We start from the raw sequence: 26,579 nt of genomic DNA, 5'->3' as shown, positions 1-26,579 counted from the left end.
GAGCATCTCCCAGTATATAAGCAGCTTCCATTCAGCAAAATTGAGATCAAAAGAATATCTTTAAAAGTTAAGTCATTTGTATTAATAGGTGTTTTTTATTAGTTCCTTTCCTATATAATGAATTATTTTAGGCACTTGAATATAGCCATGAACAAAAGCTCCCCTTTACAGAACTTACATTCTAGCTTATAGCATATTCATAACAAATGTTTCTCTCCTCCAACTATTCCTCCAAGACCTTGTATATTCATCCTCTTTCTCCATATCCTACAGCTGTACACTGAGTAGCTACCTGTGCGCTCTCTCACCCTCAATTCACATTCAGCTGAAGATAGATGGTCCTGTTGACTATCACCTTGCAGGCCTCTCCATGAGCCAAGAAGGCTAAGCTGTACTCTTGAAAACCCATGATCTCTTGTGCTGCGATTGTGTACAATGAATCAAAATGCATTCTGCTGTCATATATACCTAATTAAAATAAATAAATTTTTTAAAAAAGAATTGATAAAAAATAAAATAAATTCCAATGCTTAACTAAATTAAAAAGAAAAAAAGAAAACCCATGATCTACAGCCAAGGTGCTACTTCTAGAAATCAATAAGTGCTCTGATCTTAAAAAAAAATATATCAGTAATACCTACAAAGAGAAAAACATTCTACAAGTGGAGAGAAGGTGTTTTTTATTTCAGGATCTGGGATTTTTAATCCTTAGAACCATGGCTGAGCTCAGCTTTGAGGTGAATAAAAAACATCAGGTAAGATAGAAGACATCCTTTTGCACTAAAATCTCATCACATCTAAACAAATATTATTTAATCCTAAAGTGTAAGAAATCTGAATATTAAAACAAAATACCAGGTTCTTCCTTACTTTGATTTCTCTGCCTCAAAACAGCAAATAGAAGATTATTTCTTTTTACAGAGATAGTAGGTCTGTCTCAATATTGACACAGAAAAATGAATATAAATCTGGAGCTGAACATCAGTGATCTGTACCAGGCACTCTTTGATCAAAATTCAAGCTATCTTTATTTCAGATACTTAAATTTTATGGATTGATCCTTAAATTTATTATAGATAGGTATAGATAAGATATTCATTTTTTAAAATTACTGCCTATGTTTTATAATAAAAAGTATCTTTTGAAATGACAAAAGCAGCTTTTGATTAGATTTTTCTGGAATTTTTCGAAATAGATTCCCAGGAATACATACTAAAACAAATGTGGATATCACTCCTATTCACTAGGTCAGACTAAATCTACCAAGTATCTATTGGAAATGAGCAGTAAAAATTCTGTTCTGACATCTCTAAAAAGAAATTATAGAAGAGATCATTAAATAAAGTGATCATCAATTAGCTCGAAGACATTTTTAGTGACATGTCAAATATCTGTAATGTTTTCTACTCAATTTGCAGAATGAATTTTGTACAAGATTACAAACTAACAACCAGTATGAAATCTTCTGTGGTTTATGATAAACGTGCATATCCAAATCAAATTATAGAAACCTTCCTAACAAATCAAAAAAACCATAAGATGTTGATGGGGTTCTTTTTTAAAAAAAAAAAAGTCAGGTATTGCCTAAATATACTTAGTGGACCTATAAGTGTTTTATTATTATACGGTGATTGGTTAAGGAATTTATTATCATTTCCATATTACAGTTCTTACTGAGAAATAATCATTTGGAGGGGATGAGAGTATTGATTGTAGATGGTCTCAAAATCAATGGGAAAATTTGTTGTTGGTTTTGCTTCTTATCTGAAGTATTTTTATAATTGCATTATCTTACTACAATACCAACTAAAAGGCAAGGTTATACTTCTTACACAGAGAGTTTATGTATTATATTATCATTCCAATATATTGAAACATCATGTATAGGAAAATTTTACTTTAGTGATAAATACATCATGGCTTTATCCTTCATTCCCTCCTCCTCCTCCTCCTCTTCCTCCTCCTCTTCCTCCTCCTCCTCCTCCTTCTTCTTCTTTTGGTACTGAGGTTGAACCACTGAGCCAGCCCTTTATTATATTTTCTTAGATTGCTGAGTGGCTTAGAGCCTAAATAAGTTATTGAAGCTGGCTTTGAACTTGTGATATTCCCGACTCAGCCTCCCAAGCTGCTGGGATTACAGTTATGCACCACCACACCCAGCATGGCTTTATCTTTAGAACATCACTCAAATACAACACTGAAGTCATTTTTATAAAGATAATATAGTTATTTTGTGATTCAAAATTGAATATTTCTTTTTCATTGCTAAGAGTGTAACTCAAAAATACTCATTCTATCTTAGCTGAGGGACTGCTAAAACTCTCCCAAAGGAGAGTTTTGAAAGAATACCATACATTTGAAAGAATACCATCAAGGCAGACATAGGGAACTGATTTCAGATACATATTTATCATTATTGTAAATTAAAAATAACATGAATTTCCCACCACCACCACTACCACCACCCCAGAGGTGACTGGCATTTGTGCTGAAAGATAACCTCAATGGTAGATGTGGGCTGGCCAGCTTACATGCAATTATTTGAGCCAAATTCCAAATGGAACCACCATCTCTCTCCATTCCTCCCTAACAGCTCCTCTTTTCTCGGATTTGGAATTAGAACCAGCACCAACTAGAGTAATTTGGGCTAACTCTTTGAACTACAGTAATATGAACTCTGGGGAGCTATGGCATAGCCTATTCAGGCACTACACCGAGAAGTTGAGGAAGCAGATCTATAGGAAGAGGTGAAAAAAACTGACTTTTAGAGAAAATTCAAGGTGCAAAATGCAGTCACACAAGCAGAGAATCTGAGACCAACTGCTTTGTTTCTCATGGCTTTCTAGTTCCTCATAAAGCTTGTCTCCCTTGTGTCCTGGGGGTCTGTAATATATCCTTTTTTCCTTTTGATACATTCCCCTTTTTGTTCCAAGTTATCTTTGATGGGTTTTTGTTTACAGCCATCCAAGCGTCTCTTGATTGATGCAAGAAGAGACAAGATCAGAATACCTTGGTTGACATGTGGATATTGGCTCCCTTTTCGAGAAGCAAGGTGACCATATCCGTGTGCCCCTCCTGTGAGGCCAGATGGAGTGGAGTTACTCCTTGCTTTGTCACAATGTTAGTCTCTGCTCCATAGTTGAGGAGTGTGGAAGCTATCTGCATCTGATTCTTCTTTGCAGCAATATGTAAAGGGGTGTAGCCATTCTAAAACAAAAACATATATTATATATAGTAAGCTTAATCATTGACCTTATAGGTATCTCTGAAGGAAATAAGAATCTGTAATCAACAAAAAAGTTAAAAGTGAGCTGACAGTTAATCCAAACTCTAACCCACCACAAGTTTCCATCCAACCACAACCAATATTTGCAACCAAAGTAAAAAAGTGCCACATGACACTATAATACAGATTCAGACACAAAAATCCTAAAGCTAAACATCTCCCCCTTATAATATTGATTCTCTCCTGAACAGTAGAGAAAATAAGTCAACAACTTTTCTACATGACTGTCTTTTAAGTACCTGAGGTGGATTTCTTTCTTTCTTTTATGGTATAGGGATTGAATTCAGGGATGCTTATCCACCAAACCATGTCCCCAGCCCTTTTTATATTTTTCTTAAAGACAGGGTCTCACTAAGTTGCTTAGGGCCTTGCTCAGTTGCTGAGGCTGCCTTTGAAGTTGCTATCCTCCTGCCTCAGCCTCTGGAACTCCTGGGATTACAGGCATGCACCACCACACCTGGCCCTAGGGTGCATTTCATATCTCCTATTAGATTCTCTTTTCCAGCTTAAACGTCCTTTTCCTTCACTATTCCTGATAGAAGACATCCTTTTGAGACCTCTCTCCACCAAGGATGAACTGTCTGGAGCTGACTAGAGTTTGTCAATGTTGCTCTTGAGTCAAGTTAGCCGGAAGTGAATGCTACCCTTCAGACATAGTCTTAATCATACAGAATAAAATGGGATTGTTTCTGATCTCCTACTAACATGTTTCTGATTGGATTGTACCTCTTGCACATTCAGCAAGTGTACCAAACAGATGCCAGGCAGAATGAAGGGACACAGAGGTGCACATGGCATGTTCTCTGCCTCTAAGAGGTTGCATTCTAATAGAAAAAGATATTAACCAACAAAATAGGCTTCTATTAATCCTGGGGTCACTTTAAATCCAGTATCTCCCCTTCTTATCCTTCTGCCTCAAAAGTAGAAACATGAGGCTATTTGCTTAATGCGGGAGTTTGTGGATTGAAGAACCAAATACTAATCCTCATACTTGGTCAAAAGAAAATAAAAAGCAAAATCACTGGAACAAGTGCATTTCTGGAACATGTATTGTTTTCTTCCCTTATCATTATCAAACTTGGTAAAATTTTCCATGAAAAAAAATGTGTGATAAAGATGAAAAGCAGTGGTTTTGCCATTAACTGTGACACACTGAAGGAACAGGTGGCATACTGATGGAGTGCTCCTTGTGAGACTACCTTAAGAGGTATTTTTAGGATATGGTATTTCCTCAAATATGTACCAAAACATGAAAAGCAGATTTGAGAATTTAAATGTCTTTCTGTGCCATCATCAAATCTCAGTCTTCAAACAGCCCTATGGTATCTTCACTATTCCCATTTCCCAAGCAAAAACAAGCACCATTTTTTTTTAATAAATAATATTTCTTTTTCAGCTGCTGAAGGAAATCCAGACACTATCCTTGAAAATCTTTTCAGGTGCTGATCATAGGTCCCAGGTACCCCAGTTGCTTCACAATATCACACTTGGCTCCAGGGGCTCGACTGAATACCACACAGATTTTTTGTGGACCCTATAAATTTAAGGCATCTCCTTTTTGCTATAAAGAGCTTTTTCAGTGCCAACTTCCCCCATTCCTGCAGCACAAGCTCTACCGAGGTAGGAAAGTACCAGGGCATTTGTTAATGAGACTGATGTAGAAGAAGACAAAGATGTTTTAACAAAACAAGACATGAGATCATTGAAGACAGAGTTGATTTGGGCAATGTAAGAGGTCTGACTGTCTGATAGATACTCCACCTGAAGACCTGAAGAGTCCTCTACTCCAGAAAGAGTAAACATTTTCGGAACTAAGTAACTGAAACTCCTCTCACCCAATCCTACTTTACCCCCAGGGAAGGTACTGGATTCTAACAGAAAGAAAAAAGGAGTTTGTGGGATTAAGGGACTGTGCGTTAGGGGCAGGGGAAATTATAATGATATCATGGAAACTTATATGTGTGTGTGTGTGTGTGTGTGTGTGTGTGTATAAAGTTATGTAAGTTGTAATAGTTTGTAGAGGGAACATTTATATACAAAATGTCTGGTATTTTATAGAATATACTTATATACATAGTATTCCATTTTATTACTTATATATAATATGTACCATTTAAATAGACACGAGAGTATACAGGTACATATTTGTAAAGTGACCATGGAAGAAATCTTCCTCCAGTGCTTTGGGACACAACGGACCTTGTGGTGAAGAGTGACAGCTCTGTCAGGTAGCCTGAGGATAGCTCTAGCACCAACTATTTATGTGACTTTGGAAAAACCAAACTATTTAAATCTCACTTTCTTAGGTGTAGAATGGGTATCACTATAATATCAATTTAGGATTACTATGAAATTAAATGAGATCCTGAATGTAAAGGTCTATGTACAGTGTCACAGACATGCTAATTATTGTCTTATTATTTCTTCTAATGTGGCATGGATATTTTCCTACACGACAAATATTTTTTTTTCTTTTAAAATATGTTTGCTAAATAAACAAATGAAAGATATAATGATGGCTATATGTATTGTGTGACTTTCATGTATATTTTCATTCTATAACAAAGGACAATACCAGTGGTGGAAATGCCTAGTCCATAGGTATTGGACTCAGCTGGAGCTGTTTTAGTAGTCTAGACTGTCATTGCTAGTCTAGGGACCTAAAAGGATCCACACTACAGTGAACGTGGTTGAATCATTTTAAGAGACCAAGAAAACAAGAGTTCTTCATACAGCACAGTGAGGTCTCTGAAGGCATAGAAGTATAAAATGATGGTTGTATCATATTATGTTTTATAGGAAAGAAGGAAAAAATGTGCCATGCCTTTATCCTGTTTCGTTTCTAAAAATTCAGATGTCAGTATTCAAAACTGACTCCTGGAAATAAGATTCATCTCTACTGGTTTATGGGCCCTTCGCTTTAATGTTTGCTGACTCTAACAGTTAAAAGGTTTTGTAGAAGCAACTGGTAGAAATAGAAGGGAAAAAATGTCAATAACAAACGCTACTATTATTAGCTAGTTGCAATGATACAATATGATGTGTTTAAAAAGCAATTCCCATGCGCTTTCAGATTACAGCTATGCCCTGTGTCTATAAATCCTTTCCTGTAGTCCTCACCTTGGCAGTGGCATGAGGGGAAGCACCCTTCTCCAGTAACAGCAGCGCCACCTTCTGGTTGTCATAGTGAGCAGCAACATGGAGCGGGGTAAGGCCATTCTGAAAAGGGTGTGTTTAAGTGTCAGTGTTAAGAAATTAGCATTAGCTGCCCTGAAGCTACTAGGATGCATGGAAATTGATGTTGATTAAGTCTGTGTTAATTAATTAATATAGTCAATAGAAAAGAACCAAAATAAATAAACAAATACATAATAAATTTCAAATTAGACATATAACTAAAATTGAAAATGGGCTTACAAATAGCAAAGGGCATCTCAATGGTCACAACAAATGAAGAACTCAAATGCTATGTAAGAAATGCCACATTGACATCACAGGGGTTCTTCTCAACATAGAGAAGTTGTGGGCCCTGTTGTGACAAGAACACACACTAAAGGCTCAGCTCAAAACATTTTCTGAATCTGTGTGTACGAGGAAAATCATGAACAGATAATCCACACCATGTACTTGGCATAGTTGCAGCAGTTGGAATCACATTCCTTTCTGAACACTGAGAAAAAATAGCTCCACAGATCTCCAGATTTATCAACCCAAGAGATTTTCACAATTAAAACATACTACTGAAAACTTTTACCTTCCCTGCAGAATCTGCAGCAGCACGACGTTGCAAGAGAAGTTTTGCCACATCCAGGCTTCCATACTTGGCTGCTACGTGCAGGGGAGTAAAACCCTTCTGAAAATGTGAAGAAGAAATGCAAAATTTAATATTTATTTTTCTAACACCTATCAAGATCTTTATTTATTAATATACTAAACAAGTTTTGCTCCTTCTCCATTTGGGAAAAATGGAATGAGATCAGTTAGTCATAAACAAGGACAAGAAAAAAGAATGAAATTTAACATTTAAAGGTTTGGTTTAATAGGCAAGACAAAAGAAAATTTTATTTTAAGTGCTTGGAGACTGAAATTTCACTTTATAGGTTTGGGATTTGCAATAACCACTAGTGTCAGGAAACTGGCTGTGATTTGTGAGTGGAAAAACAAGGCCTGCCTTTTTTCTGGCCTCTAAAATTAATAGGATTGAAACAACAGCTGCCTTCTATTTCTTACAATCCTTTTTATAACACCTTAGTTCCCAATTTATTTAAGTTTTAGGATATTTTGGGGGTTTTGGAAAAAATGAATAATTATTTGAGATTCAGTTTGACGTATTTGCTGTAGAAATATAAATGCAAGATAAATGGTTTGCAGAAAAAAAAACTCTCACTATTAAAAAGCTCCTCACATCCTGATTTTTGTTTCCTGTCCCAGAAGACCCACACTGTCTAAAAGACCAATTTGTCTTGTAAAACACATTCTACTTCTGGTATGATGTTGGGCTGATTAACACCAGGCTTTGAGACACTGGAGCTTTGAAGCTTTTTTAAAAGATAGCTGTCCTGCACATTTATATGTACATGCTAATACATACATGTACATATGGCTTCTGTGTCCAACAAATAGCCATGTTCTGTAATTAGCAGTATTTATAAATATTGATAAGTTCCTGGATGAGGATCTTGAGGATGATATAGCTCATGCACTATGATCTCAAATCCATTCTCTTGGCCAGACACTTCAACCACATGCTCTTCTGGCACCCCAGGGGGAGTGGGAAAAAGATTCTAACACTGACCAGAAACCCTGAAACACACACAGCAAATATGCCTGTAATAGGTGTTCTAAGACATGGTTTATTCTCAGACTGTTCAAGCCCTAAACACCAAATATGCCCCCAAAATCAATATTACCATTTCACAGTATCACCAGACCAATTATTTTTAATTAAGATGACTTTCTTTTTTTTTCTTTTTGTTTTGTTTTGTTTTTTAACATTTGGTACCAATAAGTTCTTGGAAGAAAGTGAATCTTCTGGGTTTTTCCAAGAGTAGGACAAATGTAGGAAATATTTCTTCCTTCTGGCATTTGTCCATACAAATCCACATTCACTGTCAAAAGCTCTGCCGCCCAGGCCCAGTGCACACAGTGCTTGGGGTGACTCTCTTTTGGGAAGAAGGTGAGTTTTGTTTTTTGAGGCAAACCATGAAGGAAGAAGAAAAAATAAACTCCTTATCCTTCTGGGTAGTGATGCAATCCCTTTATAAATTTGGAGACTCTCATTAGACGAAACCACTTGGATTTGATTATTATAGAATCACAGTGTCGGGGTTAGAAAGCACCTCTTAGTCACCCAGCCCTTTCTCACCCATGTCAACCTCATCAGGATTCCATCTACCCTCCCTTATTTATAACACTTACATGGCTTTAATGATGAGGAGTCACCTATGTTCAACCTTCAGTTGCACTGTTAAACTGCCCTGGTTAATAGTTCCTCCAATTTTACCATCCTGATTGAGTACGGATTTAGCATATGTTTTTAAATTGAAAATAATAATAATCCTTGAAATACAAGGGACTCTCCTGCATTTCTATATTTTCACATATCTTAGTTCTATTTATTTATACCTTCTTCACCTATAAGACAATCATCCAGTCTCCCTTGAGTTATAATAACTATTATTATATGTTTCTTGCTTAGTTTCTGAATTTCTGGGTTTTTTTTCTCTTTAAAGATTTTTTAAAGTCCTTTCAATTGTTCAGATGTCAGAATTTAAATAATAATCAATTTCTTACATGCAAACATTTTTATAGCCATGGGCCACCAGTTAAGTCCTAAAGGCATAAGTGATCAGTTTCCTCTTCTAAGGGCCACCTCCCTGCCTCAGCTCATACTTGTAAGCCTTCTTCATCCCAGTTGGCAGTATTTATTCCTATTTATTATAAACAAATTGAGATTATTAAAATTAATATGAATTACAATTGTGCTTGTGGAAATTATTTAGCCCTGTGACAAATTCACTTATTCTAGACTTTCTCAAAGTCTTTTGTTCCAATTAACTGGGTGTGTTTGTGTTTCACCCTAAGTTACCTCCAAACAGTGAATTTCAAATAGAATGCGAAAAGAAAAGGACAAATTATCCTATCACGAAACTTTGAGTACAAGTAAAATTCAGGCTCGTGTATATTCTCTGTTTAATGTCAACAACAAATCATAAAGTATGATTTTTGAGCCCATTAATACTCAGACAAAAGTACAGTCGGTCGAGACTAGAAAAGGAATGAGATACTAAATAGGTGTTGGCTCATCCCAGGACTGGGAAAATGCAAGATTAAGTCAAGGGAAGTTCTACGTAGTACTACAACCCATAAATGTACTTTCAATCTAATTTGACATTTTCTTCCTCATTAGTAATACCAATTCAATGTGTTTGGGAATCTTATTTTTTTTTCTCTTGAGAATTATACTATAGATTTTATAGTGAAAAGGGAAGGAAAAGTAGATTTTGCATTAAGGAAATGATAAAACAGAATCCAGCACTCTTTTTAAAAAATATTATATAAAAATCTTACCATCTTTGATCATTTTGACAATGAATCTAAAATATTCAGAGGAGGAAGTAAGTCAGAAGCCTAACAGAGATTTGCCCATGAATCCATGTATAGCAGAGCAGAGGGATCCTGACTTAGGAGTTCTCTTGGTCCTACTGTTATTAAGGCATTCTTCTTACCTTGGTAGCTAAGGAGTGTACTGCCCCTGCCTCCAAGAGGACAGATGCCACATCCACCTGGCCTTCCCGGGCAGAGATGTGCAGTGGCGTGTACCCATTGGTAGTGGCCGCATCTGGATGAGCCATATGTTGCAGAAGCAGCTGGACAATTTCTGTCTTACCCAGGCGAGAAGCAATATGTAGAGGTGTCTGTTCCTCCTACAACTCAAGTCAAGCAAAATGTTAGTGCAGGCACACCAAACTTCATTGATATTATGTTTCACTCAGAGGCTTCATGATGTTTCTTGGAATCTCCACTGACCTCTTTCAAGAAGAAAATCATTACTACTAGAACCATGCTTTCATTTGTATTTTTACTATCAAATGACCTAGTTGAACTTAAAAATATCTCTTAGATTTTTTAAATTTTTTTAGTTGTTGATGGACCTTTATTTTATTTATTTTATTTTATTTGTGATGCTAAGAATGGAACACAGTGCCTCACAAATGCTAGGCAAGTGCTCTACCATTGAGTCACACCCCAGCCCCTATTCCTTAGATTTTAAATAGTATATACTTTCATGAACCTGTTCACAGTTTACTGGGCACCCCAAAATATTTCTAAATTCAATAAAGCTTTAGTCCTCACTTTCGTTTAAATAGAAAACCATGGTTTTGAAGAAGAAAGAAACTCAATCCAGACGTCCTAAGACCTAGATTCACTTCTAAGAGCTTTCAATTAGAGGCAAAATTTATTCTGGGAACTGTATCAAGAGAAAAAGACCCAGAGAAGCTGGAAAACTTTGTGCTTACTTCACCCACAAGCCAAGGACACAAATGCTGGTCATTTCCTTCAAAGAGGAACTGTGGATAAAGAAGATATTGTAATCTGATTTAAAGAGATTTTGTTACAGAAATGTTGAAGATGGGCCTGGGATTTACATCCAGGACTTCAAAGATGAAATGGAACTCTGGCAAGAAGCAAATGGAATGAACGATTAGTCAAATGCTTTATTTTAAAAGCAGAGAGAGGATATAGCTGGGTATAAATGAGAGGAAGGACATATTTAAGGATCATGAAATTGCCTGTCTCTAATGTGCAGTCAGGAATCAAGTTTTCAGAGCTAAGAGAACTAGACCAAACCACTGTCTCATGTAAAAAGAAAATTAGGTGTAACCTTAGTGATGAAAGAGGGTTTATCTTTATAATCTGTCCAGGGAATCTCATAATAAAACTGAAGAATAAAAAACTGGGCCAGCTTCCAGGGCTAAGAATGAGTGGAGAAGAGTTATGATAGATATGTCTAAAGGAATGCAGTACCTTAAAGTCATGAGGAAAAATAAAAAAGAAACTATAGGAAAAGATGAAATTGCATTGCTTCTGATATTGAAATAATCATATTAGTGTTATTTACTTCTCATTCAGAAGTAAATAATAAGTAATAGTAATGATTATTCAGAAGTAAATAATAAACAATAGTAATGATTATTTCAGTATTAGAACTGGAGTTTCATAAAAAATTTGCAGTTTATAAGTTTCCTTTATGTACAAGGCACATGTGACTTATCCTTGTAACAGATCTGAAAGGAAGGCATAGAATGTATTATTAAACCATTTTCCAGATGAAGAGAATAAAAGTAATTTAATAAGTTCTCAAGGATTATACAAGGTCATTAAACTATTAAACTCAAATGAAGGTACTGAATTCTTGAGACAATGTTTCTTGGCTACATATTCTACAGAAATAGATAAAATAAGATGCATGAAGAACGAATCTCAGCTGTTATCACAGTGACTTGGGAGGCTGAGACAGGAGGATTACAAATTCAAGGTCAGTCTCAGCAACTTAGTGAGGACATAAGCAAAGTAATCAAACTCTGTCTCAAAAAAAAAAAAAGAAAGAAAGAAAAAAAGAAAGAAAGGCTAGGAATGCTGCTCATTGGGTAAGCACCCCTGGTTTCAATCCCCAATACCAAAAAAAAAAAAAAAAGAAAGAAAGATTGACTCTCAATAGGAATGAAGAGTTGAACATTTACAAAAATAAGTGGTTAGCAAAATATACAACCACCAAAAAATCAAGGAACTTGAGAATAGCTACAGTGAACATTCGCTGTTGATGGGTTTCCCTTCTCAGGCCTCCAACCTACAGAACTCAACAGAGCTGGGTATAGAAGCAACACACTCTCAAAAGTGTTTTTCAATGAGTGTGTTTGGCAGGCAGGTGATGACAGCTCTCATCTACCGATAAGAAGTGGCAATCCTTGACCCTTGACTGGCGGTAGCTATGGATAACAGGTAAATGCTCAACTATTTCTGCTCTGAGGATCAAGGTTTTTGTTGTTTTGTTTGCTTTTTCAGTTAAGAAACAAGCTGTCTTGCCCACTTTTTTTCAATTTTTGATATAGTCCTATAAGAAAATGGGAAAGGAAAGGACACAAAGATTTTGCTAAGAAAATCCTGCAACCTGTAACCAGGATATCAGACCTTTTCAAGTTTGGGCAGTTATCTCTCTGTGGAATAGCAAATGCAGAATTAGCTGCTTCAAACTAAAATTAAATAAAGCCAAGGAAAATAACTGGAAAAGTACAGAAGACTGGTAGGAAGAGGTAAAGCTATGCAGGGGGTTGGGGGGAGCCTGGTACCCTAGGAAAGGCAACAATTATTCATTATAAAGTATCACTGACTGTGATACAGCCTGGTCAAGGAAGTAGGTGAACCCTGCTTGACCTCCAGAGCCTACTGTTTTACTTGGCTTAGAGGCAACCAAAATTAGGAAGACTTGCTAAGCTCCAACTTCTTTTGCAAAGACAGAAATAACAGTTTCTGGTACATGGTTATAAAAAAAATTGATGAGCCAGGCACAGTGACACACATCTTTAATCCCAGCTGCTCAGGAGGCGGAGGCAGAAGGATTGGAAGTTCAGAGCCAGCCTCAGCAACTTAGTGAGGCTCTAAGCAACTTGGTGAGACCTCAAGAAACTTAGCAAGATCCTGTCTCAAAATAAAAAAGCTGCACATGTGACTCAGTGATCAAGTGCTGTTAGGTTCAATCCCTGGTGCCAAAAAATGAAAAATAAATAGAAAATATTGATGATATTTCTGCTATTAGTTACCAGGTAACAGGGTACCAAGGAACCAAGTCTACTGGTAGCTATTGAAAGTTTTGAATGAGTTAAGTTGCAAGTGAGGTTAAGTCTCTGTGATCACTGGATCCCTAAAGCAAAACTTGAGCCCCAACAGAATAAGTTCCTAAAGCAAGAGAACTTGGACCTGGTGGTCCTCCTGGTCATTTCTCTTGTGAATCCTGAACAAGAAGTACCTTTCTCAGATAAGGTCCACAGATTGGTTGACCAAGGAACTTATGCCACTGTAGCCCCTGCTGTCCACTCTGTCCAGCAAAAATATGTCCCATGCCCCTGACTAAATAGAGTATGCTGCTTGCAGTTTAAAGTTAGAAATATTATTGTGATTATGCAGGGTATTTTTTTTGTTATACATTGGCAGTAGGCAAAAAATTTATGATTTAGTCCTGAGTTATAAAACCATGAGGTATTCATTTCAAAACTCAGTTGAGAAGAATGACAGGTGACCCAGAGATCTGATCTTTGAGTTTAATGTAAACCTAATTTTTTAATCTCCTATTTGGGAGAGGGTGAGTTCTAAAGCAATGATATGGAGGTTAAGAAAGGAAGTTTTCAGGGGAAACCAAGTAAAACAGCAGATATGTGTTCATTTTTTTTTTTTTTGTCCAGTACCCCTGCACCTCTTTCTGAGAATAGTCCTCCTTCTTTTGCACTACATGTGGCTCTAGAGGGTTTATCTAGAGGTTCTAGAGCATTTATGCCAACTCATGAATGGGCCATGTGAATGGGAATGGGCCCAGGCTTGCTCTGTGTCCTGGACACAGCCACCTGCTCAGGAAGGGGATGTGACTAATAAGAAACCAGCGATTTGTTTGGGTGAGACAGAGGAAAGCTCTCTTTACATTGAATCAGGAGGTAAGGAAATCAAGTAGATTAGAGCTCAGCTACTTCCTTGTCCAGGCTGCCTTGCAATGATGCTTTATGGTGAGGGAATTAATTCCTCTAGGCAAAGTTAGGAGGAAGATGCAGGACCACAAGAGAAATCCTCTTTAGCCTAATTTCGGCCACAGCCAAGGCAGCACTAGGTTCAATTGGAGGACCCCAAACCGCCCTGCAACAGGGGCTGCTCTGTGTGTCAAATAAGATAATTTGTTACAAATCCTTCATGAATTATAAAGCACTGCAAAAATGTTAACAAAATTAAAGAGTTTCAGAGAAACCTTCAAGGATTAAATTAAAGTAAAAAACTCATGGCAAAGTTTGCCTTAAAATAGAATATGTGACTATCAGTGGTAAATCACTCAGGAGTTCAATCCCCAGAACCCTGCCCCCACTAAAAATAGAACACATGAAAACTCTAGTTCCTTGCTTCTCAGAGTATAATCCCAGAACAGGAGAAATGACATCACCTGTGAGTTAGAAATGTAGAGCTGAGTTCAAATCTCCCATTAACAATGTGCCCCAGGTGATTTTTATGCACATTGGCCTTTGGAGAGAACTGCTCTATAAAGCATAGTGTTTTTCCTGTTCCTAATAGAAAGATGCTATTCTGAAGGGATTTCAGCTGCATTTTAGAGTAAGTGGAAAGGTAAAGAGAAAAGAAAACATATGAAATTTAATATTTAAATTAGAAGGGAGAGCTGGGCATGGCGGCGCCTGTAATCTCATGGGCTCAGGAGGCTGAGGCAAAAGGATCACAAGTTCAAAGTCAGCCTCAGGAATTTAGCAAAGCCCTAAGCAATTTAGTGAGATGCTGTCACAAAATTAAAATAAGGTTGGGGATAAGGCCCAATGGTTGAGTGCCGCTGGGTTTAATCCTTGTACAATAATAATGATAATGATAATGATAATGATAATAATAATAATAATAATAAAAAATTAGAAGGAATGAAGAATTAAGAGATATTTGTTTTTATACGAAGCCTACAAGACTAAAAGTAGTTGTAAAAGAGAGCCTGCATGTCAAATAAATAAATAAATACATAAATGAGTGATTGTTACACTAGTTCAAAGGAAAAAATACGTAGCCAGTGGTGCTTTTAAAGAAGGGGTTTCAGATGGTATCCAAAGGGTATATGCCTATAATGATAGGTTAAATCAATGTAGAAAATAGGCTTAAAAACATGAAAATGAATAAATTATTTAAAAATTTTTGAATATCAGAAAAATTCTAAGGTGTTTTATTTTAAAAGGAAAATTGGAAATTTTTATTATTAAATATGGATGGGGCAGGGAATTAGCAAGGATAGTGGAATGTGATGGACATCATTACCCAAAGTACATGTATGAAGATATGAATTGATGTGAATATACTTTATATACAACCAGAGATATGAAAAAGTGTGCTGTATATATGTAATAAGAATTGCAATGCATTCATGGATTACAAAAATACAGTGAGAACATTATGACCATTTCTGATTCAAAAAAAAAAAAAGTGAAGTTCATGGTACTCAGAAATATTCTGACAACAGAAATATTTTTTAAATAGCAGAATGCCAGGTGACCTTAAAAGGAAATGAGAAAAATGCTGTGGCATGGGGAAACATTGAATAACCAAAGCTTTAAAAATATAAAAACATGAAATATCCATGATTGTTATCAATGAACATATAAGTTACACTACTTGCATAATGAATAGAAAGTCAGATAAAACCTAAAACAACTTAAGTGATGTCAAGGCTGTGTGGATACCACTGAATTCTGCATGGTGATCCATGGGACCTGTTATAAGCAAAAGCCTATTAAAGTCACTGAGTCAGAGAATGCTGAGGAAGTCTGGAAAGCAGACTAGAGGTTTCTGAGTCCAGTCTTCATATTTTAATGATAAAGACAGAAATGAAGTGACTTAACTAACATCCCTGAAAATTCTGATGACTCCTGCCAGATGTTTTCATTCCAAGACAATGGCTTCTTAAATGGAGCCTCAATGGTAGGAATCAAGCTACAGTGAATCCTAACTTAGGTTTCCAGTGTTGGGTAAGGAGAGAAAGTGTTTAAGTAGTCCATAAGGATCTCAATGATGTCAGTGCAAAAGTTAATGGAACAATGTGGAAAGGGAAATAGAGAGACATTACTAGTGTGTTCAGCAGAAAGAGAGAAGGTGGGAAAAGAAATTGGGAAATAAAATTAAAAAAAAAAAAGAAGGTAAAATCAACCCATGAGGAAATTGAAGTCATTAGAAACAGATCAAGTCTTATCAAGTAATCTCCAGTGCCCAAATTCTTCTATTCTGAAATAGCAAAAATGCAGAACATCTAAATGTATAAAGTCCAGAGTGGAAAGGAAAGTAGACCTCAATATAAAAGAAAGGAAAGTGAAACAGGTAAAAGAGAAATATTAAAATTTTGAAGATAATTTGTGTTTTCTCTTTTTTTTTAATCTGGTATTTTGATTTTTAATTAACTTGAAAGGAATGACTATTAAATGACATTGTTTTTGGTGTTGGTAGTAAGAAATTAATTTTAATATGTATAACATCTATATAATGCAGGTATAAGGTTTTTAAGTTCATGGCAATAAAAAGATGTGTGTACTGTCCTGGATTAAACAATTATATTAAGATTTAAGTCAATGATGCATGTCTTTGATGCCAAATTGTATATATTTTCAAATGTTTCTGAAACTGGGGTTCATTTTTCATTGTTCATACTTATATATTGTGTGTCACTTTTTTTTTGGCCTGAAAATGTTGTCATTTTACTGATGCATTCACTTAGGTCCTATGGCATTTCCAAACCAAGGAACTGAAGAATACACATCTCTTAAAGATGAGACCATGCACTGCGACAGGAGAGAACCTGGGAGCCCCAGAACCTACCCTGGCTCTGGCATCGACAAGGGCACCATTTCTCAGGAGGCATCGGACCACTTCCACCTGCCCTGCCCGGGCTGCCATGTGCAGTGCTGTCTCCCCACGCTGCCAAGAAACAAAAATCGTCCAATCATAAATAAACCCTCTGCTGTTGATGGTAAAGAATAAAGAGTCCCTTTTTACGAAATTCAGCAATACATCCAAGGATTTAAGAAATCTACGAAGAGGCATAGTTATTGAGTTTGGAAAAATACAGTTTTGTGTCTTCTCCATCTTCATAAGGATAAAGCAAATGTTTTATTTATTTGTTTTTCAGTCTTTGACAAACTAGTGAACTTACCCACACATCCAGGATACCTTAAGGTTTAACTTCACAATCAAGCTGCCATAACTTATACTGGTTTAGAGATAAAAGATTTTTTTTCACCCTACAAATCTAAAATCTGTCATGGATCCCATGTCAATGAGCAACTTCAAATACAAAAGACACAGTAACAGGAGGAAAAAATCATATAACTTGTACCATGCATATTTATTTTCAAATTTCAAACTTAACTTTTGAATAATAATAATACACTATTATTTGATATCTGATTTGTCTTTGTGTTATGAGATTAGATAACAACGCTTCATACAAGAAGTCTGATTTATCTTGGAGGTGGCCTATTTAACATTAATTATAGGCAGTGATCTGAGCAAGCGCCTGAGAGAGGAGCGAAGCGGCTGTTCACAGGGTCATCTGTGGAAGTTGGCAGCACCGGGCACCACATCAGTGCTCAAGTATGACACACCAGTGCTCAAGTATCTGACACACTCACTGGGAGATGAGAAGCATGAGGGTTAGATATAAGAGGATCTGTTCACTGGGAAGCCTGTTATTGCTGAAGAGGGCAGGATTTCCTTCAAATCATGTTACAGTGAGAACAAGATAGTGGAATAAAAATTATTCTATGTCGATTTGCCATGATGTTTCTAGAACATAAGGCTGATTCCAACCAACTAAAGCAAATCATTCCAAATACACTAAATGGATCTTAAACCTGGCTGTGATAATTGAATATTTCTGACAAACTCCTGTGATTAATGTCTTCTGATTCTTTGCACAACAAACCTTTAAATCTAGAGGGTTTTAGGTATGTGGCTCACAGTTCATTTCCACTCTTCAGAGACCCATTCCTTTTGAAGTTATGAGAAATTCCTGTCAAATGACTTAACGGTGAATGCATTAAACTGAATGTCTGCTCTAATTTTCTCTTCTTTGTTGATGACTCACTTATCTCTAGTAATTATCTGATAGCAAACCGTGACTTTTGTAAAGTAAATCTATCTGGAATATGTTATTTTATAAAAGCATGGTATTTTTCCTGGAGTAGCAATAGTTGTCTTCAGCACTTAAACATATGGCAATTTTTTTTCCTTTTTGGACAACCATGATTTCTAATTTGTTTTCTATAACATATAAAACTTGAGTCTCAATAGATGAGGCTGATTCTAACTGCTTAAAAAAAAAGTACAAATCTTCATTTCTAGGTCTGATAAAAGGTTAGCAATCTTATTAGTTTTGGTAGAAACAAAGGCAAGAACAAATTATTTCTTGATAAGAGGTTAAGTCAAAGAGGCCCCAGAAGTTTCTACTCAATGGTGAATTTACATGTTTGTTTTATAAGCCAAGCTTTATCAATAGGAATTGTCAAAATCTAAAAATGTTTTCAGTACTAGTCTTAATATTTTGAAAAGCTTTACTTTATACATAAAACAAGTTATTTTTATGATTTTTACACATATGAAATTAATGAGTTAGATATGAACCTAAAGTATTAAACTTCATATTTAAAGAAAAGTTACATATGTATGCAGACCTGGTCCTTCCACTTTTTAATGATGGTCTTTAATTCTTTTTTAATGATTCTGGAGCAATTGGCATTTATAATAAATTGCCCTTGCCCTTCATTATTTATTTGTATTTCCACTGTTTCTGCATAGGTATAAATAAGAAAATAAAAGGAAGTATATACTGTTTACCTCAATAATTTCAATTTCTCGATTGTTAGCCTGTTTTCATTATCTTAAGCTTAATTAACTTTAAGAATTGGGGGAAATTTTTTAAACATAATGCAAAGTGTGAACTTCACCATGACTTATAGGAAGAAGAGATGCTTTTTTAATAACCTGCATGATTGTACTCTCAATGGTCCTAAAACTGCTTGCTTTTCTACTTCCGTGTCAATGAATATATCGGCTTATGAGTGTACTGTAACTGGTAGGGCAGTTTTCAAGGTGCATTATAAGATTCCTGCAAAAGAAGCTTTTCAGGGAAAATATCTGCACTTGATTGAGTTACTGGTACACTTTACATTGGAGTGAATTTTCAGACAAAAACAAGACCAGCAAGAGAATGGATATGCTCATGTCCAAAGCAGGTACTAGGTTTCATGCTCCTCTTCTCAATTGTTAAAATCAACTGCAGACAGCTACATGGACTTCCACTTTGGCTGCATCAAGTTGGAAAGCATCAAAGCACAACAGACAGCATTGCATTCAAAAATGCAACATGATATCAGGCAGCACACAGAGGCTCCAAGGGTGGGGTACTTTGGGGTCAGGAAATGACCAACTCTAACACAGCAAGCAGGCAATCAGTGTTCACACGGCTTCTTAATCAACTTGCAAAGAGTTCTGGATTGAGTAGCTATATCCTCATATTCACAGGCATCCTACCATTAGAGAAAGTTAAATTCTCTAAATGTAGGAGTACCAGGTTTAGCAAATAAAAATACAGATGGCCAGTTAAATTTTAATTCCAGACAAACAATGAATAATTATTTTAGTATGTCTCAACTATTGCATGGGACATATTTATACTAAAAAAAAGTCATTGTTTATCTAAAATTTAAATTTAATGGGGAATCTTGTATTTTATCTAGCAACTCTAACTACAGATGTATACTTCCTAAAGAACACATCTTCTAAAAGTCAATGAACAAACAAAACCAACTAGGAACCCTGTTGAGAAGAGGATTAGTTTGGCAGGTGCTTCTCAAGAATTTGTTTTTAGGGGGCTGGAGGGGAAGAAAACGTAATGGACAAATGAACAGAACAAAATGAAGAACTTTAGAAAGACTAATTGAGAGTTATGTTTAATAGATTTATGTTTAATTGCCAGATTTGGGAGTCTTTAAGAGATTGAACATTTTTATTGTTTCAATTAGTGTTTTATTTATTTTTATTGAAAAATCTACATGTCTTCTTTATAATTTCCCTTCTCCCATCCCTAAGGGAACATATTGGGAGGAAATAGCCATCAAAGATTTGGAATTGGTCAGTTAAGAAGCAAAGCAAGAATGGTCACAGAATCCCACAACCATTTTGTATGGATTATTCTCAAAGATTTTACAAAAAATCTCCCCTAAGAAAACAACCCCATGGAATATAATTGCATTTGTTATTATTGTAATATGATAGCGATTTAACATGTTATCATTATTGTTCCTGTGAGTTTTTGAGTATTGAATTCAAATAATGAAAGCGGGGGATGGGCGAGAAGAATAGGAGAATATACACAGTATTTTTTTTTTAAGTTACTGGCCTGTATGTAAACCTACTCAAGTCAAAAATTTTTTTGATCATATCTTAATAAATAAAAAATGCCTTCTTTTAGAGTTCTTAAAGTGACTAGAAATTAAACTCAAGTTGGCACATTATGAAATTACATCTGCTTAATAATTACAATAGTAACAATTAGCATATAATAGTGTAAACTTAGGACCAAAAATCAATAACTAGGAAAACAAAAATACAGACTTTAATAGTTTTATGCATCAACTCTTGGATAATATAGAGTATTAAATAATATTTAAAATTAAAAAAAATGTTTAGTTCCACAATGGATTTTGCCTAGGCATCAAAAACTTTAGCAAAGAAGCAATGTTTAAAACAGTAATGTGAGGGGAAATTAAAAAAAAAAAAAGCAAAATTGGAAATTTCTGTTTCACAACTTATATGAAATAAAAATCAGCGACAATAGTTAGGCAAATGCTTCTATAAACATGATTCATTTTTAATAATGTGACTAACATTTATTGAGGGATAGTTATTTCTTTTGCAAATGTTTTTAAAAATCCCAATACTCCAGTGGCCACTCTTGAGCTTCTGATACATGATGGCACATGTGCAAGACAGTGCCCTTGCTCAGGGGAAATTTGAATTAGATGGTTTTCCATGATATAATAGCCAGAGTTTAAAGGGGGAAGAACCCACAAAAGTGAGAGAAATATAAAGAACTCAGAAGTCAAAAATCCTAATTTAGGTTAGATAGAAGGATCCTGGGATAAACAGTATTTCCTGGCAGAAGGAAAGTTGACTGGAGATCAAAGTTCATTTTGGGAGAGTGTAACTATTTCAAGTAAGACAGGTCTCCACTCCAGCAGAGGAAATTAAATCAAAATTTAAAAATCAAAGGAAGGTTAGGAAATGGAAAATCCATGTCATTGAAAAGAGGAAGAAGTTGTTATCAAGGAAAAAAATCTCTATTTAATGCCTGGTTGATCTCTAGTTAATCTTTTGATAAGACTGATTATGGAACTGATTTGAAATTTTATTGAAAACTATCTGGAATATAATTCACTCAAGCAACTAGGATGAGCCCAGAAGATTTTTTGTTTTCCAACAATCATCTATTCACTCTCAGAGGAGTGTTTAAAATGTAGTTTGAGTAAATGCATGTTACGTGCATGTTCAATCCATCTACTTTGGGTAGCTCAAGCTGTCTCACTTCACAACTCCCATTTCATTCTTGAGCCCATTTCTTACCTATGGAGGTTCTTTTCAGGGATGTTCCAGCAATTATTTCACAGTATGTTATTTATTATGAGGGCCCTTCTCAAAGCTAGGTTGCTGGCTCTGATGATATACACACAAACACACCTACACACACCCACACTCTCAGCTCCTCTCTTTCTTTGTCCCTGCGGTTATTCTGACCCAAGCCATACTCACAATGTTAGTGACATCTGGAGAGGCTCCGTTCTGCAGCAGAAGGAGGACAATGTTCAAGTGGCCCATGAAGGCAGCCACATGTATTGGTGTGAGGCCAGACTGCGAAACAAAGCAACAGCAGTTTTACTCCTCTGCACCGGTGGGACTTTGGGGCTTCTTCAGATAAATACAACTTGGTGAAGAGGACAGAAGATGGGTGAGAGGAAGGGTAGGAGTAAGAGAAGGAATGTTTCCTGATGAGCTGAAACATTTTTCTACCTCTGTTATAGCTTGGATTGAAGCCCCATATTTCACCAGCAGTTCCATGACTTTGATGCGGTTTTTCTTGCAGGCAATGTGCAGTGGAGTAAAACCATTCTGTGCAAAAGACAATCAAGTTAGTTGAAAACATGCAGAAACGATTCTCACACAACTCCATGCTGGCACATTGCAGGCAATAATGTTACATCGTCACAAAATGTCACCATTTCTTCAAACTCTGTAGGTGTCTGAATTTGGAAAGAAAAGGGGCGGTGTGTTCCTATGGGCACTGGATTTTGCTTCCTTGTGTCGTCGGGCCTGTTCTTAATTCTGTTTGTGTGCTTACAAAGCCAACAAAAAGAGAAGAAAAATACACAGGCCTACTCTTCAGAGAAGGAAAAATAGAGGGGCAATTATATTTTAGATATTCTTGGATGAAATGACTTGAAGATGCCTTGAAAATAAGAATGTGTTTTCATGATGAAGAGCCATTCTCAGAGCATAAGAATTGCTTATTTTTCTTTGCAAATCTTTGACAACTGCCTTGAAAGTAATGTTTCAGCTCTGCTATCCTCTTCTTTAGAGATGAAATGTTTCAAATTACCAGAAATTATTATTTATGTTATAGATTTATATCCCGAGGTTGTTTTTCTATTGAAAATATTTATCACATATATGCCAATCAGACACATTTCATTTCATAAAGAAATGACTAAGTTCCTGAATATTTTCAATAAAAAGGGAGAATTTCTGGGATCATTACAAGCAGATACCTCTGAGAGGCAAGGGAAGGTGGGAAGATGATTATGAGGTACTTTGTAACCTTGCAAACTAGGTGAATGTCCAGGAACTGGAGAAATTATGTGAAATTTTAATTAATCCCAAGGTTAAGCATTATATGTTATATTTGTCATCTTTTTATTTGAACAATGACCCTTTATTGAGTTATATCTATTCTGCCAGTTAACAGTTTTACATGTCCCAATGGGTAATGATCATCAATCGACATTTTTATATGTTAGCAGTTCTCAGGAAAACACATGGTTTTATTTAAGCTAATGACTTCTTATCCTTCACAGTGAAGTGATAAACATAATTAGTTCATTGAGTCATTTCACCTATTTATAGACTGTATAACAAGCCAGATATAAATAGCCATATGAACATGTAGCACTTAAAATATATCTGCAATTATTAGATTGTGATATTTCATAAGCTTATTGAGCTCTATTCAATTAAAAATTAATACTTCATTTCCCTATGAAAAAATGAATACCATCACCTAATTGTACCTTTGGGGGTAGATTTATTTCCTATGTAATTATTAATAAATTGATTCCAATGGAAAATTTCAAATAAGAATAATAATTCATATTCAATGATATAAATGATTTTTCTCAACTTACATACTAATTAGAGAGGAATCTGCACTGACATAAATCATTTAAACATGTGGAAAAATGATTTGCTTTTAGTCTGAGAATTAGGATACAAGTTGCATGAATTAGTACATGCCTAAAACTTCCAGTGATTACTGTTAGAATATAAGTGAAGCAAGGAAGATTTATTTAATATTAGATCTTGGGAGACACAGAAGCTAATCTAAGGACTGCCTCTTGCAGTTTTCTCTTGAGCAATTCTTGGAATGGTTTCTATAAAATGCTTCCCAAAGAGACAGTACACCAGGCATCACTTTTCTATTAACCTATGGTTGGGTGATCATGTCAAAAAGGAAAATCTGCATGTGAACTTTCACAGGCTTTTATTTTATACTATCCTATGTATTACATACAGTCATTACTTTACTCTTTCTTTTTCCCAAAAGAGATTAATAAAGTTCAACACACCTGTATTCTGACTCTATTTAATATCTAGAGATATCTAGAACTTTCCTTTTTTTTTCTTTTCTATTTTCCATTTAATATCACTTATTACTCCAGAACTTTGTATCTATCTGTTTGCAATTCACTCATCTCAGGAATGTTACCTGGGTGCTCTCTTAAATCCATCCTTGCTTACCATCATTTAACAGCAAACTATGAAGGCATGAAGTTGGCAGGCAACTTGTGGGAGGTGACAAACTGACAAACTCGCAGTACTAACTATATATCTGTAACCATGCACTGCTGGTGTAGGCACCACTGGTCAATCAATGTGGATTTTGTCTCAATCTGTATTCGGTAAATGTGGATTGGGCCAGGTTTACCAGGGCTCTGGCGTTGGGGTTGGCTCTCTTGTCCAGAAGGAGTTTGGTTACGCGGTAGTGGCCACAGTGTGCAGCAACGTGGAGGGCCGTCAGGTAGTCGAGAGTGACATCATCCACAGGTGCTTTGTGCTGTAGCAAATGCTTCACACATTCCACATGGTCCCCCTGTGCAGCCATGTGAAGTGGAGACAGCCCATTCTGTATGTTAAAACAAAGCAGAACTATGTTTACCATTTCAAAAATGACTTTAAGTTTGTGAAACACAGCAGAGTCAATCCTTGATCTCTAACATAAGTGATAGGGGGGAAAATAATATTGATTTGATGTCTGCATAAATAACAGATTATGTTCAATGGAAAGGAAAGTATAATTGTACTACTCTTAGGTAAAACACATATTAACATGCTTTTCATGAGTAATATATATGGCAATAATATATGTGGAAATGCAGCCTGATTTTATAATTATTAGGGCAGTATTAAATCTATAAAAATAAGTGATAGCTGATGTTTAAATTATTTGCATCCAGTTCCATACACAACAGTCGACATTCAATTAATCTCTCTGCCAGCACTTCATCTGTTACAGAGGGGGAGGTAAGTGAAGGAGGAACAAGTGGATGCTTCACGGAGGTAAAGAAACTGATCAACTCTTGGTTTTACGCTGCTCTGAAATTCTGTGATTCCATTTTCCAATAATATTATGAGTCTTATTTGGGGATTGAACCCTAGAGGAACATGAAGCCAATGTGGACCATGTGTACTGACTTCACAATTTTGAATTTGAGGATCTGAATTTGTCATCATGTATACTGTCCTAAGCAACTTTAACCTTAATTCTTGTCTATCTTTCCCACCAGCAGAAATATAAGATAGCAGTGCTATGCACTGTTAATTACCAGTAAGTAAGTAAGTAAGACTCTCCTTTTTTTGAAAACACTAAATAAATAAACTGTATATGTAATATACATGTGTATATGAAATATATGCAAAACCAGGAAGTAAACTAGGTTTAAGCAATATTTGCCCATTCAACAGACTGTACCATTAATTTTTCTTATTAACCAACTCTAATATAGTCACTATAAAAATGATTGTTGATGAAATAACCACACTTTGGTAATAATTACATTCAAGAAAGTAAAAATTGTGTGTGGATAAGATGCCAGAAGAGACCCACACTCCAATATTCTCAATAAGAAGGACAATTTCAACAGTGAGAAATGACTAAAAACAAATGGATTAAAGTCCTGATTACCATAGTTAGTGGGTGATAGAGTTCAAGTGACTTAAAAAATAATATTTTTCATTGTTTCTAAAATAATCTCTATCCAAAATTATTGCTTCTATATGTAGAAAGCCATTAATGAACAGAGAAAAGAGAAGCACATTAATAAGAATTTATCCATGCATTAGAGACAAAGATAATGTCTAAGTGAATAACAAGTCTTATTATTTGGACTGCAGTTTTAAATATTTCTCCAAAATTTTATTATTCTTTGATGCTACTTTATTCACTTGAGATATGTAGAAAATAAACTATTCACCATTATAATCCTTTATTTTACTTTAGTTTATTGGGAACCTACTCAAGTCCCTGTTCAAGTATTGGATATACACACAGACAGGGATGCTCATCTTCATCAAGGTTAACTTCTAGGTTGGAGATAGATATATAATTCAAAAACAATGAAGATTGAAATTAAAATATTTCACATGTTGAATCATCATTGCATCAGGGAAATCCAAAGCAGAAAATGGCCAAGAGAGTTTGTGGGTGTGAATGAAACAGTGTTAGGGTGGCCATAAATGGTCTTACTGAGAAGGTGAGTTTCGACAAGATGAAGATAAGAGAGCTGGCGTTATTGATTGGGGGAAAGAGCATATGAGGCAGAAGAAAAATAAGTGAAACATGCTGTTTTGGGACCACAGCTGGCATGATAGATCAATAGGCAGCAAAGAAGAGAATCATGTTGCTTACATGAGTTAGGAGGGAGAAGAATTGAGAGAGGTGAGAAACCTTGCATGTCAGAACAGGGAATTCAACTTTATTTCAGATGAGATACTGCTGAAAGAATTAGGGCAACAAGATTGCAGTGATCCTTGTATTAAGAATACCATTGTCTGGTTTGTAAATTTGAAAAAAAAAAAAGAATAGACTGGGCTAGAGGGAAAAGAAGAAAGGTCAAATTGGGGTCTCTTGCAACCATCCAGGTGGGATGGTGACTAGTAATAGTGAGATTGTTGA

At 35.7% G+C, this 26,579-nt stretch overlaps 1 protein-coding gene across 11 annotated transcripts in view; it reads right to left on the bottom strand.

Moving 5' to 3' along the window:
• Ank2 (ankyrin 2) overlaps positions 1-26,579 on the bottom strand; it is a 230,350-nt gene that overhangs the window by 92,154 nt on the left and 111,617 nt on the right. For 5 of the 11 annotated variants that reach the window (XM_077803582.1, XM_026389696.2, XM_026389699.2 and 2 more), the window contains 8 exons: positions 24,333-24,530; positions 22,145-22,243; positions 21,887-21,985; positions 16,898-16,996; positions 10,015-10,212; positions 7,041-7,139; positions 6,407-6,505; positions 3,010-3,207 (listed from right to left, as the gene is read on the bottom strand). In XM_077803582.1, the coding sequence (XP_077659708.1) occupies positions 3,010-3,207; positions 6,407-6,505; positions 7,041-7,139; positions 10,015-10,212; positions 16,898-16,996; positions 21,887-21,985; positions 22,145-22,243; positions 24,333-24,530 (1,089 nt within the window). The remainder of the gene's footprint in view (positions 1-3,009; positions 3,208-6,406; positions 6,506-7,040; positions 7,140-10,014; positions 10,213-16,897; positions 16,997-21,886; positions 21,986-22,144; positions 22,244-24,332; positions 24,531-26,579) is intronic. The other 6 variants (XM_026389705.2, XM_026389706.2, XM_026389707.2 and 3 more) reach the window with 3 other exon arrangements.

This window comes from Urocitellus parryii, chromosome 10 (genome assembly GCF_045843805.1).
Source record: "Urocitellus parryii isolate mUroPar1 chromosome 10, mUroPar1.hap1, whole genome shotgun sequence".
Taxonomy (NCBI): domain Eukaryota; kingdom Metazoa; phylum Chordata; class Mammalia; order Rodentia; family Sciuridae; genus Urocitellus; species Urocitellus parryii.
This window is presented reverse-complemented; position numbering and strand designations above follow the sequence as displayed.